Raw genomic sequence first — 18,746 nt, forward strand, 5'->3', positions numbered from 1 at the left:
TCTTCGTTCCTATGTTGGATACTCAACATAGGTAACAATAACAACAACAACAATCAAGTGTTATCCCACTAAGTTGGGTCGACTATACCCAACATAGGCATACTTAATAATTCTAAGTGTATACTTAATAATTCTATTGATCACTTGTAAACAATCCTAAAAATAGTTGTGTCAAACACTTAGATCCATACTCATGCACCTGAATCCGAGAAGTATAGCTAGTTACCAACATAGAGATCATTATAAATGAATATGGAACATATAAACTCATATATACCCATGAACAGAAATATATATATTTTTAAAAATATATATTGAAATTTAAGGCTATCAGCTAATAGGATACATAAGATACAACAACAACAACAAAGCCTTATCCCAGTAGGTGAGGTCAGTTATATAGATCCTTTTACACCATTGAGTTCTATCCCCTACTATATCATTATCTATACTTAAATAAATTTTATCTTGTTTTATTGTTGCTAATTAAGTCTTTTTTGGTATTGCTCGTTTGATGTGCGTATTTGTTATAATTTCACATCGCCTAACTGGAATATTTATTGATCGTCTAAGTACATGTCCGTACTATCTTAAACGCTTTTGGAGTTTTTTCTCAATAGATGCAATTTCGACTCTCTCTAATGTTCCCATTTCTTATTCTGTCTATTCTCGTATGTCCATACATCCACCTTAACATTCTCATTTCTGCAACTCTTATCTTATGTTTATGTGCTCGAGTCCTAACCCAACATTTAGTGTCATATAATATAGCAGGTTTAACCACCGTTTTGTAGAACTTTCTTTTAAGTTTTAGAGGTACTTTACGATCACATAAAACACTCGACGTTCTCCTTCATTTCAACCATCCTGCTTATATTCTATATTAGACATCTTTCTCAATCTCGTCATCATCTTGCAAAAATGATCATAAATATTTAAAACTCTCAGTTTCAGACAAATCGTCATCTCCTATTTTAACAATTGCCTTATTACATTTAATATTGATAAACATAAATTCTATATATTCTATCTTTTCTCTATTAAGTCTAAAACCTTTCACTTCTAGTGTTTCTCGTTAAGATTCTAGTTTAGTATTTACTCCTTCACGTGTCTCATTTACCAAAATAATATCATCTGCAAACAACTTGCAACACGGTATTGTGTCTTGAATATGTCCAGTGAGTTCATTCATGATTAGTATAAAAAGATAGTGACTTAGAGCTGATCTTTGACGTAACCTTATCTTTATTGGAAATGCTTCAGTTAATCCACTTGAAATCTTCACTCTGGTCGTTACATCCTCATACATATATTTAATTAGTTCAATATATGCTACGCTAACACCTCTTTTTTTGAGAAATCTCCATGTAATTTCTTTTGGAACTCTATCATAAGCTTTTTCTAAGTCAATGAAATGTAGATCTTTCTTTTGCTCTCAGTACTTTTCAATTAGTTGTCCAAGAAGATGTATAACTTTTATTGTCAACCTTCCAGATATAAACCTAAATTAATTTTCGGTCATCATAGTCTCCTTCCTTAATTTTGTTTTTCTATTACTCTTTTTCAAACTTTCATGGTATGATTTATTAGTTTAATACTCCTATAGTTTGCTCAATTTTGTATGTTTCCTTTATTCTTATATAAGGGAACTATAGTACTTATCCTCCATCAGACATTTTTTTTCATTTTTAATATCATGTTAAATAATTTGTAAGCTATTCAATATCTTTTTTCCCTAGGTATTTATATACCTCTATCGGAATATCATCTGGTCAAACGACTTTTTCATTTTACATCCTATTTAAAGCTTATTCTACTTCTGAAGTTTGAAATTTATGATGAAAATTTAAATTTCTATACTCATTTGACCTATTTAAATTACCTAAGTTGGTCACCTAACCTTCATTAAAATGTTGATGAAAATATCTCTTCTATTGCTCTTTTATTTCTCCATTTATTACTTTCATCTTTAATATATCTTATTTGGATAAGATTTGTTGTCTTCCTCTCTCTCACTTTATCTATTCTATACAGTTTCTTACTCCTTTTGTATCCAATTTTTGATATAATTGTTTAAAAGTTTCATTCTTTGTTTCATTCACTGTTTACTTAGCCTCTTTCTTGGTTATTGTATATTTTTAAGTGTTCCTCGTTCTTACAAATATATAATTATTTATAGGTTGTTCATTTTTCCTTCACTTTTTCCTGTACTTTTTCATTTTACCATCAAAATTCCTTAGTGGTATATGCCCTTTTGACTTACTGAGTACGTTCTTGGATATTATTTTCAACTTTGATACCATCTTATCACATATCGTATTAGAGTCACCGTATATTTTACTTAATGCTTATACTCCTATCTTCTTATTAAATATGTTTTGCATCTGATCCTTTAACTTCACCACTTAATTCTAAAAGTCGTGTATATTTTCCTTCTATTGATATTATGTTTGAGGCATATATCCAACACTACTAACCTATGTTGGGTAGTTAAGCTTTCTCTAGGAATAACCTTGTAATCTTTACAAATTTTTCTATTCCTCTTTCTAATCATAAGAAAGTCAATTTGCGATTTATTATTCTCACTTTTGAACGTGACCAAGTGTTCTTCTCTTTTCTTAAAAAACATATTAGTTAGTATAAGGTCATATGCTCTCACAAAATCCAATATAGTTTTCTATTATTCATTTCATGTTCTAAACCCATAACCCTCATGCACCCTTGCATATTCCTCATTTTTCACTCCGACATACCCATTTAGATCGTCTCCTGTTAAAATCATTTCATTTAGCAGAATGTTTTGTAATACTTTCTTTAGGCCCCCAAAACCTTAATTTGGTATCTTTATCTAATTCTACTTGAGCTGCATATATGTTAATTACGTTCATAGTTTTTTCTCTATTGCTATTTTTAGAGCTATAATTCTATCCTCCTTTTTAACTACTTCTACAATTTCATCGTTTAATGAACTATCTACAATAATGCTCACTACATTTCTTGTTTTACTCTTTCTTATGTACCATAATTTAAAACCCGTGTTCTCTATCATTTTTGCCTTCTCGCCTATCCATTTTGTCTCTTGTACACACAATATATTAATTTTTCTCCTAATCATTGTATCTATTACTTCTATTGTTTTACTAGCGAGGATTCTTATGTTCTATGTTCTAAATCTTAGACTATTAGTTTTCCTATAATATTTGTTCTTATCCAACCTATGGTATGAGAACTCTTGCCCATTTAACACTATACCCAAGTTCTCATGCAGATGTAACGATCCTTGTTGATGCACTACAGTTGGACCTTGCAATGCGAACTTTTGTATATTTATCACTACACCTGACTTCTGGAGATGTAGCAGTCCTTGTCGAGATATTATAGTCGCACCTGCAACGCGTTCCTTCCGGGGAACAATCTAGCATTAATACAATAGTTTAATAGATCCATTCATTGAACATTTATCTTAGTTTAACGCTAGCTGACAACCTAACTCAATCCTCCTCCTTTATCTGAGCTTGGGATCGGCCATGACGGGGTTAATTCGTCATGGGTATAGTTAGGATACATAAGATACAGAAAATAAATGAAACCAAATACACAAATCTTCAAAATTTTGATGCTGGTAAAGCACCAAAATCCTGCAGCAAAGTATGCCTCAAATGCACCTATAACCCTTTTCAATACCCCTAACACTTGCCTTGTGTAAATCTAGAACCAAGAACAAATCAATGTAGGTTAGGGCTGATACAAAGCATCATTCTGATCTAGTTTCAAGATGTAGCAAATTGAGATTTAAGACCTTGACATCACTAATTAGTAGTGCAAAATATCGAGAACTTGAACAACCTTCTGGTGTAGTAGCCTTGGCTGGGTTAACCCAACATGAAATGGGTCTTGCTTGAGATGGCCTAACCCTAAACAATTCATGTAAAGCTCAAGCTATAAATGAGGTTGGATTGGGTGCTGCTTCCATGGTGTTGGACAGAGCGCGGCACAACATGGCATAGTCTCATGTTTGGACACACATAAGCTTGTGGTAGCATGAGACACAATCTAGTGCCTGACCCATCAAAATTCCCCTACCCTTTTGAAATTGTTTCCAAATGACCAATTTACTCTTACAATGGTCAAAACGTTTAAATTAGCTGGAACGTTTAAGTCTTTTGGTCTTAAAGTTAAGCAATCATGCCTAGTCCATTTGCATCTCCCTTAACTTTTGAAATTGCTGCCGGATGATCAATTTTCCCATACAATGGTCAAAAACTTTTAAGGCAAAGCAATTTTGGTTTTTGTCTTAAAGTTACCAAAATGCCCTTATGTTTTTTCGTCAATAAACCCCCAACCTAAACCCTCAAACAACACACTCCACTTGATCTTCATAGTAGATACTCAATCCAATTTATGAGGCTTTCATTTATGAAATGAGCAATCTCATGCACTCATGCTTTAGTGAGTTGGTGTCATTAAATTGAGCATTTACGATGGAAATCATGGTGGAGTATTCAATCAAGTGAAAATTTTCTTATTTTCAACTTTAAAGGTTTTTATCCATACAAATTTATAATTACTTTTCTAATCTGTTTTTTTTTCATTTTTTAAATTATACAAAATAAGTTTATTTTAGATTTATATAATTTTTAATAAAATTTAAAATGTAAAACTGAGATCTGAAAGTTGAGTGTACAAAATATATGGGTTATGCAATCCATATGCCCACAAATCTAGAATTTATGGGCATTTAAATTGCACAACAAATTATGTTGCCTGCTCAAGTCCTAGATTTTCTTTTTGCAACTAAGATTTAAAAAAAAAAAATTTATAAAATAATCTAAATAAACAATTTAACATTTAAACTATCAAAAAAAATTTTAAAAAAAAGTTTTTCATTTTTTTTGGTTTTATGTAATTTTTTACATTCTTAATTTTTTCAATATTGAAAATAAAAGGCTGGGCAGGTCAGGTGTTCCCCCAACTAAAGCCTGTGCTCTAGCTGGGTTGTAGTCCAGACTTGCTGGCCAGTAGTACACAACACAGGTTAGTTGGGTCAGACTTAACCTGGCATGGTGTTTGGAGTCCTGACTTCTGTTTTTCTTATTAAAAAACAAACTTCCCTTACAAGAGTAGCTTTGCTTGAATCCCTCTTCATTTTTTATTTTTGGAAAAAAACATACAGCCACCAAACATTCATTTCAATTTTTTTTAAGTAGCAGTGATAATGTTTTCAGAAGTATAACATCAATAAAAGAAAACGTTAAAAACTTTCTAACCAATTTTTGGGGCTTATATTATCTTGTATGGATCAACCTAGTATGTTTTTCTTGCAAAAAGGATGTGTCTGGATATTTAACTTAGTTTCCTTGACTATTCCTTATTGGTAAAATTTTCCTTGAATTATAAGGGAATGCTTCTCCTTCCAGGTAGATGAGGGCATAAGTCCTGAAATTGTGCGTGCTGTGCTCTCTGAGCGTGCTAATTGGCCTTGTCTAGCTGCCAGGTCAGCTATTGAAGTAAGTGATACTTGGTAACCATTTTTTTCCTATTAACATTGTTTTTACCTTTTCTTCTACTTGTTATGCATATTCTTAAGAAATGCTTCTCTGTTTTCTTTTGGATGTTCTAGAGTTATGATTCTAGGTATTATGCTTCTTGAGGTACTTATTTAGGTGTATTTATTAAAAAGTTGCATGGCATAGTTGTTATATATAGTCCAAACGATTTCATCTCTTATATAGTTAGTTCTGGATAACTTTTGTTTACCAACTAGAGGTTTCGCATGAAAATGGGTAGTATGATTTGTATATTGAATTAGTTTGCTATACCAAGTTTCATCTCTTATATAGTTGTTAGGCTTTGCATGTTTCCATCATTGTTAAATTTTTGACTGCTAAAATTTTCACCATTCATAGTTACTCCTATTTTAAACTCTAACTTGTTTAGCTTTCTTTATTCTTCTGTTTCAATGCATCATACTTTTTATTATTATTTGTTTCTTTTTTGTTGGTTCTATTCACACTTCTATCTCCGCATATAACTTTATGAATTTGTTGAAACTGGTTTAAGTTTCATTGTTTTATTTTTTTAACACTAAAAGTAATTTGTTTTATTTGTAATGCTAAAAATTGTCATGACCTAGGTGTATGCTTCCACATATTAAGAGATAGCCTTCTCGGTGACAATTCCAATGTCCATGCTTTATATATATATATAATTTCTTCAAATGGACATTTTAAAATTGCTATTTTAAAAAACTATTTAATTGCTACAAATTGGGGTGTTAAGCAATTGGCTGCTGACTTATTTCTGTCAATATTAAATGTAGATGGAGGCATTATCGAGAAGTGAGATGTTTTCGAAAGTGATTCAAGCATACTCGCGACCCACGAGAATTATTCGTGGAAAGAAAATTGGTTTTAATATTGAGGTAATTGGTATATCTTTTATATTTTTTTAACCATGTTTTCATGTATATGACCTAGCTTTGGAAGGCCTTTAGTCAATTTTTTTCTCGAAAGTTGAAACAATTAAGATTTAAAGAAACTTGCTACAAATGCATGTTGATGACTGCTAATAGTTGATGCCTTTCTGTTTCTTGTTAGGCTATTTTGCTTTTGCCCAAATTTTGAGTCTTTTTTTGGGAATTCTTTTAACTTTTAGTGAACCATGTACTAGGTTGACTATATCCTTAGAAACCAAATCCTACCTAGTTATTATTATTATTTTTTAAATAAATATAAATATATTAAATCCAAAGAAAAAGGTATACAATCAGGATTGGACAAGTTCAATTGCCATAATCAATCACCCCTCATCCCGGGAGGGCTACTTATGTCTGATACAACGTCAGGTCAGAGTATTACCCCAGTGATCGGTATATATGTGTTTGTATACTCCTGAATATCCACTCAATATCTAACTACTCCTCCCCAAATAAACTATTATTCCTCGCTCGTCAAACATAGTGAATCATAGAAGACAAAGCCAGATGACGTGTCTTTTTCAACAGCCGACTCTATTGGTAGTATCAATCGAAGACGCGCATCATCTTCTAGTATGTGGACATTTCTTGTCGCATATATAGTCAATCTCTGATTCTTCTCCAAAGCTCCGTAATAGAGGGGCAACCAAAGAACATATGCTCCTGGGACTCTAGCACTTGACAGCAAAGGTACATTGTTGTTCCTCCAAGTATTCCTGGCCGTCTCTAATGGGAAGACGTTGTTGTGCCAACATCTAGAATGTGGACTGTATGATTCGGCTGAACATAGGTCTTCCACACTATTCGAGCCCATGGTTTCTTGGGACTAGGGTGCTTAAAGAAATCATAAGCCCGGGTTACACCATCATCCCGAGAAATCAGTTCGTCAACATCTGTCCAATAGCCTTTGGTGTCCCAGCTGTTGAAAGGACAAGATCCTGTATCTGGAGTTGACAGAGAGTCCGTGTGAGCAACCTCCTAGGATCAAGCATTAGTGCGCCTCAGGTAAGTGTGATGCACCCACTTTATCCAAATCACATCCTCCTTGGCCTACACGCCCATAATACCTTACCCAACAGGGCTAAGTTCCAAGCACGCAGATCGCGAAACCCCAAGCCACCTTCATCCTAGTTATTGTTTGGTAAAACCAAAGAGCGAACTTTATCATGCACAAATCTTGATCAGGTAGTCATGGTTTAATATATTGTTTCATTTTAGTTGACATTGCTGAAATTTAGTACTTTTTATGTACTGTTTATTGTTGTAATTAGTTGTTGTTATTATTATTCTATTTTCCATTATTCAACATAAACCGTATGTTTAGGTAGACCAACACTTCAGTACTTGAGAATAGTCAGTACACTGATTCCATCATTCTATAAAAATCTCATTGCAGGAAGCCCTGTATTGTGTCCTGCTCGTCGTGTATTCGGAGAGATCTGCACCCCATCTACTATCTCTGAACAACCCTTGTGTGAGGGAATCACCAATCAGCACCACCTTGAACACATAGTTGATCTTGTCACTTCCGCCATTAGCTATTCCCTCCAACATCGCGCTCACTATTCTACTGTTGTTTTCTGATTCTGTTCACATCATCATTCGCAACAGACTTCTGTGCTCCAGATCTTCCCTGTGATTTCTTTCATCTACAGCCTGCAATCTTAAATCTCTGGTGCTTCTGCTATTGTTCTTGCAGTTTCAGACTTCTTCCAGTGTCTTTGGAGCCCCATTACGACTTTCCTCTCATTAGTCAGCAGATTTCTGCTCATGGTTGTTAGTTTATTCAGTATGCAAATTTGCAACACTAGAGAGCCCTAATTGATTGAAAATGTCAAGAGCAGATGAATATTGTTGCTTTCTCCATCATCTTTCATGATCAACTAATGATCATCCTGGTTCAACCTTAAACAATTGGTTCACCCTTAGAAACATCCAATATGCATTTAGTTATCCCTACTAACCCTTAATTAGACCTTCAAATATAACATTAGCTATTCCAATGCATCAACAAATTCAGGTTAGCAAGTCCAGATGAGATAGTCAAAGACTCATAGTTCCCTTTTCCTTTGGTTATAAGAAACAACATACTGAAACCATTCTTTTGTTCAGTCTTTGTTGAGTAATCTGGCTATTGAAGGATAGAGGTGGAGGATTTGATACATGGCTTGCCAATGGGGATGGAGGTAGAAGAATCAGCCATTGCTTTCCAATATTCTTGCTAGGTTGTTCCCAGCATGAAACAAGAATTGATCTTAAAAATAATCAGTACTTCTCTTCCATCATTCTACTAGGAACAAATTCGTTATGATTATTCTAAAATAAGAAATAGAAAGAATCTCTAAATTTGAGATGAATTTCATTATTATGGGAGAGAACAATAGATTGAAAAATTAGCTTCCAAAGATAATAACAAATCACAATCCCATAATCACAGTGGAGGCAACCCACTCGGATTCCCTTCTGATCAAGTGACTGCTATAGATACGAGATCTTATATTATTGGTTGTTGGGTTCCTGGAGGCTGTTGGATAGAGACTGACAGACTAGTTGGATCAGGATGGAGGGGTAGCACATACATATGATTTTTTTAGGCATCTTAGTCCTAAGAAGCCATGAGCCCAGATAGTGTACAAGGCTTACTTACAACCAAGTCATGTAGTCACCTTCTGGATGTTGGCACAGAGGTGACTCCCTACCAGAGACAGAAAGGATTACTTAGAAGATCGACAGTGCACTTTCTAAGGGCAAGTACTGGAGACACAACACATATTCTTTGGATGCCCCTATTGTGGTATTATGGAGGAGGATCAGAGACCGATTTCATATGCGACCGGAGATGTCCACCCACCGACGGATGTTGAGAGTCTTTGACAGACATTACCATGGGAGCCGGACACTGATAAAGGCTCGTCATCTATGATTTATTTTGTATGGAATGATCGAAACAGAAGTTTCTTTGGTGAGGGACAATTAGATATTGAAAGGATCTTCAAGTGTGTGCAAATTCATGTATATCGGTCGTTGGGTGTTTTCTCTGATTTGATGCTTCGTTAGATATGAAAAACTCCTAAAGACCACTTTTTGTAGTCTGATTCGCGCTATAAAATTTTACTTATCCAAAAAAAACGCAATCCCATAATCACAGTGAAGATGACCACAACAGTCAAACTTCATGTTTTTTAAAAAAATTTTAATTGAATGCCAATGACAGTAACCTGACATCAAGTTTGTTATGTAGGTAACTGAAGCTGCATTTGAAAAGAGCGAAGAAGTAGCTTTATGGAATGCTTACATGAAAGTAGCATCTAAAATTCACCATGGTAAATTAAATGACTGTAATCTTTTTTATCTATCTTCTGCACCTTTTATTTTTAGTTTTATGCTATATTGGTGTACTTTTGTCATTTATTTGTCTCTAGGTGTTAGTATGGATACTTTCTTTGAAGCATCATTGGTGTTGCTGCGTCCACTTGAAGATTTTTTTAACAATGTCTTCGTGATGGCAGTGAGTATCTTCTCATGTAATTATTTACTTTGCCAAAAGCAAGGTGCACTTTCTGCAAGTTAAAATTTGACATTTAGATGTAGTGAAGTATGTGTCTTGACTTTTGATTATGCCGTTGTCTTTATTGAATCAAGATTCAGAAAGTAAAACATGAACCTAAACTCTTGTTAATTTGACATGCATCGACAATATGTTTGATGCATATATCCATTGTTCGAACTATTGATGTAGGCTCTCTACCTACCACTGGGGAATTAAGGCAAAAAACCTTACCTACTGCATATGGACACGAAATGCACCAGAATATAGATCATAAAGGAAAGATGTTGACTTGTTCCTTTGATGATAAATAACTGCAGGAGAGCCCCATAGAATGGATCAAGTAGTTGACCAAGGAAAAAAATATTACCTCTAAAATAAGAAAATAATAAATGAAATATGGATACTAAGAAACAAAAGATAGAAATAGTTAAAAATATCTTAAAAGTTCAACATCTATCAATGGGTTCTTTTTCAGCCTGATGCTACTTAGATTTCTTATTAGTTGAGGTTGGAAATTAATTATATTCTTTAAACAATCCATTAACAATTAGTGAAAGAGTCGATGCTAACTACCCCCAAATGCTTCATTAGTTTGTTAGAATGCACCAAATCAAAAGAGGCTTCAACCAAACAGGATAGAAGAATTCGTCTTTCAACAAAACTAATTCTTAAATTTTCTGTCGGAATTCTCACTTAATTCATCATCGCAAGTTAATAAAAATCTATTTTGTGTTCACATCGTTTATACATAGCTGATTTTGACTTTGAAAAATTCTTTTTCGTATATTTCATCATAGCTGATTTTAACTTAAGTAATCCAATTAGGTTACTGAGGGTGTTAGCTTGAATAATCTCTCAATTTTCTTTTCTTTACTTTTGTGTCTGGTTCCTTAATATGTATCTATTGCATACGGCTGATATCTATTCAACTTCAATTTCATTGTACTAATACTCATTCCTGACAGGAGGATGAGAAAATAAAGAATAACAGATTAGCAATTCTCAAAAGAATTGCAGATCTACCAAATGGAATTGCAGATCTCTCAGTTTTGCCTGGGTTTTAAATGCCACCATTTTTGGCCTTCTCATAACATGAGATTCCTAGCTCAGAAGAAACGTTTATTATTTATCTCGGCGTGTTCTTGGTAACTGCCCTCAAGTTTTGTCATGCATAGGTCTCAGCAATTAGTTACCATCTAATTTTCCTTGTAATTAACATTTTATTAAGTATGTTTAATTGCCAATATTTAAAATAATAAATGTTACTTGTTTCGCTCTATTCAGATGCCTTAGCAAATCAGATTGCACGGGCTATAGCACCATTCTTCTTTACGACAGAATTCTCTAACTAGTGGCCTTTTGTAATGTTAAAATCAAGTACAAGAAGTGGCGTGTTAAACGCTTGAACTTCTAAAAGGCACATCAATATGGGTTGTTAAATCAAGGTTTTGCCCTTTTCAAAAGGTCGAATAACCGTAAAGTCACGTAAATTACATAATAAGTTCTCATACGAATTGGCAGTAATCATCAGGACTTTTGAATACTTCTCAGCAGGTAGACGTGCGACAAAAGAAAATTGTGCGTATGTATTAAAAGGAACGAATAAAAATACCAGAAAGTCCAAAATACTCTTCCAAACTTCTGTTCATGTATCGGCATCAATCGAAACATGCGTCCTGGTTTGGTTACGTATAATTCTCTTTGATAGACCCACGGATTCATATAGTTATCTTAATAAAGGTTAGCTACCTTTTGTGTGAAATACCTGATTAAATCATATATACATAATAGTTTTTCTATAGTTGACATTATATATTTATTGTACATCGATTAATTATGAGGGTGATTAGTCTAATCTTATGAAAATTTTCTATTGATTATCAGAGTAAATCGTGAAGTATTTGCGGTGACTTATTCAGATGATTTGTTTTCTTTGATCCGCTATTTATGAGGCAAATCATTCTTGTAGTGTCGTAGTTGAGTTTCGATTTTGAAATTCTTGGGATCTATCGGAGGGTTTGGTTACGTGCAATTTTCTTTGATAGGCCGACTGATCCATATAGTAATCTTAATAAAGGTTAGATTGAAATATCTGATTAATCAGATATACACAACGTTTTTTATATAATTGACATTATATATCTAATTTACACGGATTAATCATGAGGATGATCGGTTCAGCTTTATGAAAATTTTTTATTGATTATCAAGATAAATAAAAAAGTATTACGATAACTCATTTAGATAATTCATTTTCTTTGATATGCTATCCACCATGAGGGAAATTGTTCTTGCAGTACGTCACAATTGAGTGTCGAATTTGAGATTCTTGGTATCTATTGGAGGGCTTTAACTGCTACACCATTGTCTTGAGGACTCGAGATATAAGTAATGTTGTAGATATAAACAATGGTATTAGAGAAATGAAGTTATAGTATTAATTTGTTTTTTTTGGATTTTATATGTCCAAATGATCTAATACAATATGGACTTCATGATGAATGAGTATTAAATCCTTATATGAGTTTAAAGTCATTTGTGTAAATCGAAGGCAAAAAAAAAAAAAAAAAAAAAAAAACAGAGTGATAACCATGAGTATGGTTCAAATGAATCATCCACTCGACCAAATTATATATCTAAAACAAATTTAATATGTAATTTCGATGCCACACAATATATTCTCTACCTTTTTAGGTGCCTAATTGTACACAATAATTTCATTTCTCATATATCTGGTGACAAAATCATTATGTTTTTTTTTTCCCAAAAAATGGAGGCCTATCGGAAAAGCCCCAAAATGATTTTGTAGTTAAATTTATAAAAGATAATGTGAAAAAATTATTTTATAAAATAATATGACGCGCATGGTTAAACACTCGCAAATGCTCTCGTAGACCTAAAAAATTGATAAGCTCAAGGTCATTCGGAGTCCTCCAGTTACATCAAAGATATTTCCTCGTTGTTTCCCGACCTTTGTTTGCTAGCAGAAGAGGAAAGGTCGGGTGTTTTGATCTCTTCTCATACAACGTCGGAAGGCGTGTCTAGTTCACCCAGGCGAGAGAGAGAGAGAGAGAGAGAGAGAGCGCTCGGGAAGATCGCGCAGTTATGGCGGTAGGAGCATCGGAAATCGAGATTTTGAAGCCCCGTTGCGACAAACGAGAGTACAGGAGGATCGTTCTACCAAATTCTCTGGAGGCACTCATTATCAGCGATCCCGAAACTGATAAGGCGGCCGCTTCGATGAATGTCTCGGTCGGCTCCTTTAGCGATCCTGATGGCCTCGAGGGTTTGGCTCATTTTCTCGGTAAGGGTTTGAGGAATTTATCTTTCTCTTCGAAGGTATCCTGAAATTTCTTCAGGCACATCAATATGTCGATGGCGACGATCCGGCAGGCAGGTTTTGGTTGAAGTCTGCTGCGATTTGAATTTACCAAACTAGTGACAGACTGAAAGGCATATAAAATATAAAATATGGGAGCCACAATTTACCCAAAAATCATGTGAAAGGTCTTATATACTATAAGTCTATCTAACCTCCATCAAGGTGATATATATGACGAATTATTTTCCACCAGAGGCTTTTCTTCTTTTGATGTTATATTTTGAGATCTTGTTGTATACTATAATGGAAATTGAAAGATTGGAGATCTCTCTCAACAGAAGTATGGTGCCGGCCTGCTGGACCAAAAGAGTATTTTGCCATAAATTTATGAGATTAATTAGGAAATCTTCTTAGGGCTTTAGACAAACTTTAATGAAAAATATTTTGTTGGAATTTGTTATATTACCATGCTGTGTGCGTGACTTCACTGCAAAGCCCCAGAGCAGGAGATTTAGGAGGTGTTTGGTTTTAAGTTGTATTTTTTCAACAGAAAGTTGGGGTTGAAAATATGTAAATGTATAGTTGGGGTTGAGAAAAGATTGAGAAAATGTAAATCTAAATGGAGTGTTTGGTGAATATGAGGTTGAGTTGTATTTTGGATGTCCATTTACTTATTTACCTTTACTAAGAAAATTAAAAAATCCTTATATATTTTTCACAAGGGTAGATGTGTAATTTGAACTTTCAGGTTGGCTTGCCAACCCCCAATTTTCCATTACCCTAACCCCATATGTACATTCACCATCTAAACCCAAACACCCATCATCTGTCCATTGCACAAATTTTGAGAACTCAACGGAACATTTACATCTAGGGAACCTTAAACCAAACACCCCCTTAGTAAGTGATTACTTTAGAAAAAAAAGTCAACTGTCAGAAGAAAAAGGCTTCTTGCTATTGTAAAAAATATTTTATTGGATATGCGATCATTTATAACTTTGTGTAGTAGGCATGTATCATGACTATCTCCATTTGGAGAATTGTGTTTGACTCAAATAGTCAGTTAAGAGTATTCAAGTATTCTTGTTTGTCATTTTTGAACTATAATCGTTCTATTTTGATTACAATTTCTCCTTGACTCAAATAGTCAGTTAAGAGCATTCAAGTATTTTTGTTTGTCATTTTTGAACTATAATCGTTCTATTTTGATTACAATTTTTCATTGGAGTCCAAAATCATCACTGATTTTGTATGCTTTTTTTTACTAGAGCACATGCTTTTTTATGCTAGCAAGAAGTATCCAGTTGAAGATAGTTATTCAAAATTTATCATAGAGGTAATTGATATTGCCTTTGTTATTTGCCATGTACTTCCATATGACTTTTTATGCTTATTTCATGTCCTTTGATTTTTGGTGTAATTATTGTAAGCACCTGAAGGGGAGTTTTGACATAATGGTAAAGTTGTTGCCATGTGACTTTGATGTTACGAGTTTGAGTCACGGAAACAATCTCTTACAAAAATGAAACGTAAGACTGCATTCAATAGATCCAATGTGATTTGATCTTTCCCCGGGATCCTGCACTGGCGGGAGCTTCGTGCACTGGATTACCCTTCTTGCAAGCACATGAAACAAGCCACAAAATTGGAGAGAACTTAGTGAAGAAGATCTTTTAATAGGATCTTCCTGACATCTAGGAAGAGAAAAGAGAAAACTTTGACTGGGGAAACAAAATACAATGCAATTTCATTGTGTTTTAGGAAAAAACAAAACAAAATTTCTCATCTTATTCATGTTAACTCCATCACAACATCAACTCCAACTGCCTCTTAGATATAAGATGGTTAATGGGTGGAGTAGTCATTAGTGGGGAAATTTCATTTTAGTTGAGTAATGAAACAATTGCGGAATACCACACATCTCACAAACTATGAAGCTGGCATGGAAGCCTTGAGCGATAAATAAGTATCCATGAGGAGGAAGACCCTCTACCTATGACTTTGATGGCTCTATCCATTCCGCATGCTCTGATCGACATGGAACACAATGTTAAGTAATGATAAGAATATATATTCCTGAGCTTCGGCACAATTTATTCTCATCTTTTCTGCTTGTGCACCACATTACTGTACTACAGCTTTTTGAACACGTACTGAAATTTTTTCAAAGTTTCATGCTTCTAGTTATCCTGTTGCATATTATGTAAGAAACTATTATGGTATTATAAAATTTCTTATTTTGTTGTATGGGAACTCATTTGAGCCATTTCTTTAGTACATATTGTTATTTGTTAGGCCAAGTTTGAACTTCAGATTTATTGTGTCCATGCAGCATGGTGGTTCCACTAATGCATATACAGCGTCTGAACACACAAATTACCATTTTGATGTAAATGTTGATTCCTTTGAAGAAGCCTTGGATAGGTAAGTTTATACTCTGGCAGAAGAAAAAGTTGCAGAAGAAGTCTATCATGATCAAATGCATTACTGAAATAAAATTTTAAAATGAACTATCTCCATCTTATCTGGTTTTTCTAAAGAACAATAGGATATAATGGTGCATAAATTTATGCTAATGTTATACTAACTTCTCCAAAATGACCATGACTTTCAATTTATAAGATAATTAGTTCCAGTAATGTTACATGACATATATGGTCAATCTACCAATCGATTGGTATTGCATAGATGCGTTAGTCTTAATGAAACAATTACAGAATTTAAGTGCAGCTAATTTCTGAAATTAGGAGGCAATGAATTAGCTCAAAAATAATACCTGAGAATAAACAGTATGTGACCACAAATATAATCATGTTTATCAAAAATTGCATCAAAATATCAATGATGCACTGCCCCTACTGATTATTAGGAATATTAATAATAGAATTACCAACAATCAGAACATTATTAGATTTGATTGGCTATCCATTTATAGAGCTCAAGCTATTAGGCAAGAAACTAATTTATATATTTATTTTCTTAATACTCTTCTTTTACGTGTGAGTGAATATACTCATTTGTCTCAAATCCAACACATAAATTTTTGAGATAATTATTTTTGACATAGGTAGGATTCAAAACTTTGGATATCTGCTCTGCTCTGATAATATGTTAGAGATGATTGACTAACCGCTTACCCAAAACCTAAAGTTGTTAGTAAAGGAATCAATATATGTATCTACAGTTCAATAAATATAAGAAATGAAACCATGCGACTAGCAATTAATGCCAATGCAAGTTTCAAGTCAAATATGTGCATTGTGCCCATGGTTCTTATCATTGAAATTTTACCTATATAAAAGTATATTTAATATTAGAGAAGAGGAAAATCATGCAGGAGGCAAGGGTTTGTTGAATAGTTATCCTCTCTAGTAGACTAGTACCCCTCCTCTTCTTCCCCCTCAGTTCCTCCTAATCGGTGTGTGCCTTCAACTGCCAACAAGTCTGCACAACACCATTTTGTTCCTACATCACACTAAAAGCCTGGAAAGGGATGAAACTTTAAATGAGTATGACCATCTGGGGACTTCACCTAGCTTGATTCTTTTGGATTATCCAAAGTGCTGAGAAGCAGCACAAAATCAAAGGTCTATTATAGGAGAGGAAAGTCCTAGAGGAGGCAAGGGGCTCCTAAGGAGATTATTTGATGGTGGTTCTAATTGCAGTGCTTCTGTAAATTGTATGAGAATCAACTGCTCCAGGATGTAGAGATGACTATGATGCAAGTAGAGAGGGTGAAGTAGTTATTTTTTTCAGGAATCTTGCCTGTGAGATCTGACCAGATCAGATGGATCTGATTAGGAACTTAGATTTGAGAAAGAATTATGTAGATCCCAATTGTTCTGATTGGTGAAGAGATGGACTGAGAGGGAAATTCTAATCCTTCAGGTTGGTGGAGAACAGTCACGATGTTAGATCTTCTGATGTTGCAAGGAACCCAATGGTGATTGAAAAAACTCGCCTGTTGAAGGTCGCCCGAAAGATTGAGACTGCAGAACTTCTGGTGATTGTTGATTTGCAAGTTCCCATGCCAACACCTACAGCAGGAGAGCACCTGGAAAGAGAGACAGAAGCAGTGAGATCCTGGAGACAGCTGGTAATCTTCACCTGCAGAGTTCAGGACAGAGATCTACAGTGGCAAATTGCAGGAGCTCTTCAACTGCAGAAATCAATTCCAAAGATCTGCAAATATTTTGCTTGAAGGAGATGTATTTTGGGTAGAAGGAGCATCTGATGGCAGAGAAACACATGCTGGGTGAAGAACGGGAAAAAGAGGTGCAGGAAGACGTCTGGTGATCTGATTCCATGTTAACAGGGAATTGGAGATCAACTCCTAATAGTCCCCTTTAACCCATATGTATATAATACCAAACGATGCCACTCCTGTTCCTCAAATCTTCACCATTAGTTCGTCAACAAAAATAATTGGTGGTTCCCACTTTCTTACTGAACTATTGATACAACTATGGCCAGAATTCATTCTCATGAATCTGTTGGCATAATTTCATGATGACAGCTAGAGCCTAATGGGATTTTCTATCTTTTATATCTGTGTTTGCAGTCCAACATCAGCAGTGTTACTCAGTACTATGACTCCATTTCTTGATTAACAAGTTATGTTAACCTTTTATTTTCTCTGCTTTTCCTCTGTTTTGTATTTTGCAGATTTGCTCAATTTTTTATCAGTCCTTTGATGTCTCCTGATGCTACCCTTAGGGAAATAAAAGCTGTTGATTCTGGTAAGTGACTCTGAACCAATGACATGCTTTTTTGTGTTTGGTTATCTTATTGATTGCCATTTTAAGACTATGTTTATTTCTTTAGAGAATCAGAAGAATCTACTCTCTGATGGTTGGCGAATGTCACAGGTTGCGGTTTTCTCTTTTATTTCTCAATATATCCCACTGCCTAATTTAGGAGTTGGAAACATTTGTATTGAATTTATTGCATGTTGCAATTTTTATAATAGGACAATTCTGTGATATCGGATGATTTTCTTGATTTTCATTAGATGGTTATTTTATCCATCTAAACTCTAATCAAGAATATTCGTCTCCGGTCATAGACATGGTTGCCTTAGAATGCAAAATGCAAAACTACAATTTTTCTAGATCCGGGAGAAAAATTCTGATAAAGCAATTTTTTTTCTTAGAATGCTTAATAAATTAGAATTAATTATCAAGGGCAAGGTACAAATTTTGACAACTTGTATGACACAATAAACCATCAACACCACTAACTATAAGTTGAGGTCCATGTAGTTAGAGTCGGCTAACTATATGCATGTGTTTAGGCATGGAAAGTTGACATGCAAAAGCTCCATTATGACACTTGAGTTTTATATATGATACTCTATCAATGAACATTCAAGAAGATTATTAATTCATGCCATTTTAGTA

The 18,746-nt window shown here is 34.2% G+C and overlaps 2 protein-coding genes across 3 annotated transcripts in view; both read left to right on the forward strand.

The window, feature by feature from the left end:
- LOC141826341 (glycine--tRNA ligase, chloroplastic/mitochondrial 2-like) overlaps nucleotides 1–11,296 on the forward strand; it is a 33,144-nt gene extending 21,848 nt beyond the window's left edge. The window contains exons 10-14 of the mRNA XM_074713583.1: nucleotides 5,418–5,507; nucleotides 6,320–6,421; nucleotides 9,717–9,798; nucleotides 9,898–9,983; nucleotides 10,991–11,296. Coding sequence (XP_074569684.1) covers nucleotides 5,418–5,507; nucleotides 6,320–6,421; nucleotides 9,717–9,798; nucleotides 9,898–9,983; nucleotides 10,991–11,089 — 459 coding nt within the window. The 3' untranslated portion in view covers nucleotides 11,090–11,296. The remainder of the gene's footprint in view (nucleotides 1–5,417; nucleotides 5,508–6,319; nucleotides 6,422–9,716; nucleotides 9,799–9,897; nucleotides 9,984–10,990) is intronic.
- A 1,659-nt stretch (nucleotides 11,297–12,955) lies between these two features.
- Nucleotides 12,956–18,746, forward strand: part of LOC141825961 (insulin-degrading enzyme-like 1, peroxisomal) — a 39,751-nt gene continuing 33,960 nt past the window's right edge. The window contains exons 1-5 of one of the 2 annotated variants that reach the window (XM_074713224.1): nucleotides 12,956–13,329; nucleotides 14,616–14,683; nucleotides 15,680–15,771; nucleotides 18,013–18,086; nucleotides 18,172–18,215. In XM_074713224.1, the coding sequence (XP_074569325.1) occupies nucleotides 13,131–13,329; nucleotides 14,616–14,683; nucleotides 15,680–15,771; nucleotides 18,013–18,086; nucleotides 18,172–18,215 (477 nt within the window). In that variant the 5' untranslated portion in view covers nucleotides 12,956–13,130. The remainder of the gene's footprint in view (nucleotides 13,330–14,615; nucleotides 14,684–15,679; nucleotides 15,772–18,012; nucleotides 18,087–18,171; nucleotides 18,216–18,746) is intronic. The other variant, XM_074713225.1, reaches the window with a different exon arrangement.

Source organism: Curcuma longa, chromosome 4, assembly GCF_044706935.1.
Source record: "Curcuma longa cultivar G26 ecotype Majalengka, Jawa Barat chromosome 4, ITB_CL_G26_1.1, whole genome shotgun sequence".
In the NCBI taxonomy this organism is placed as follows: domain Eukaryota; kingdom Viridiplantae; phylum Streptophyta; class Magnoliopsida; order Zingiberales; family Zingiberaceae; genus Curcuma; species Curcuma longa.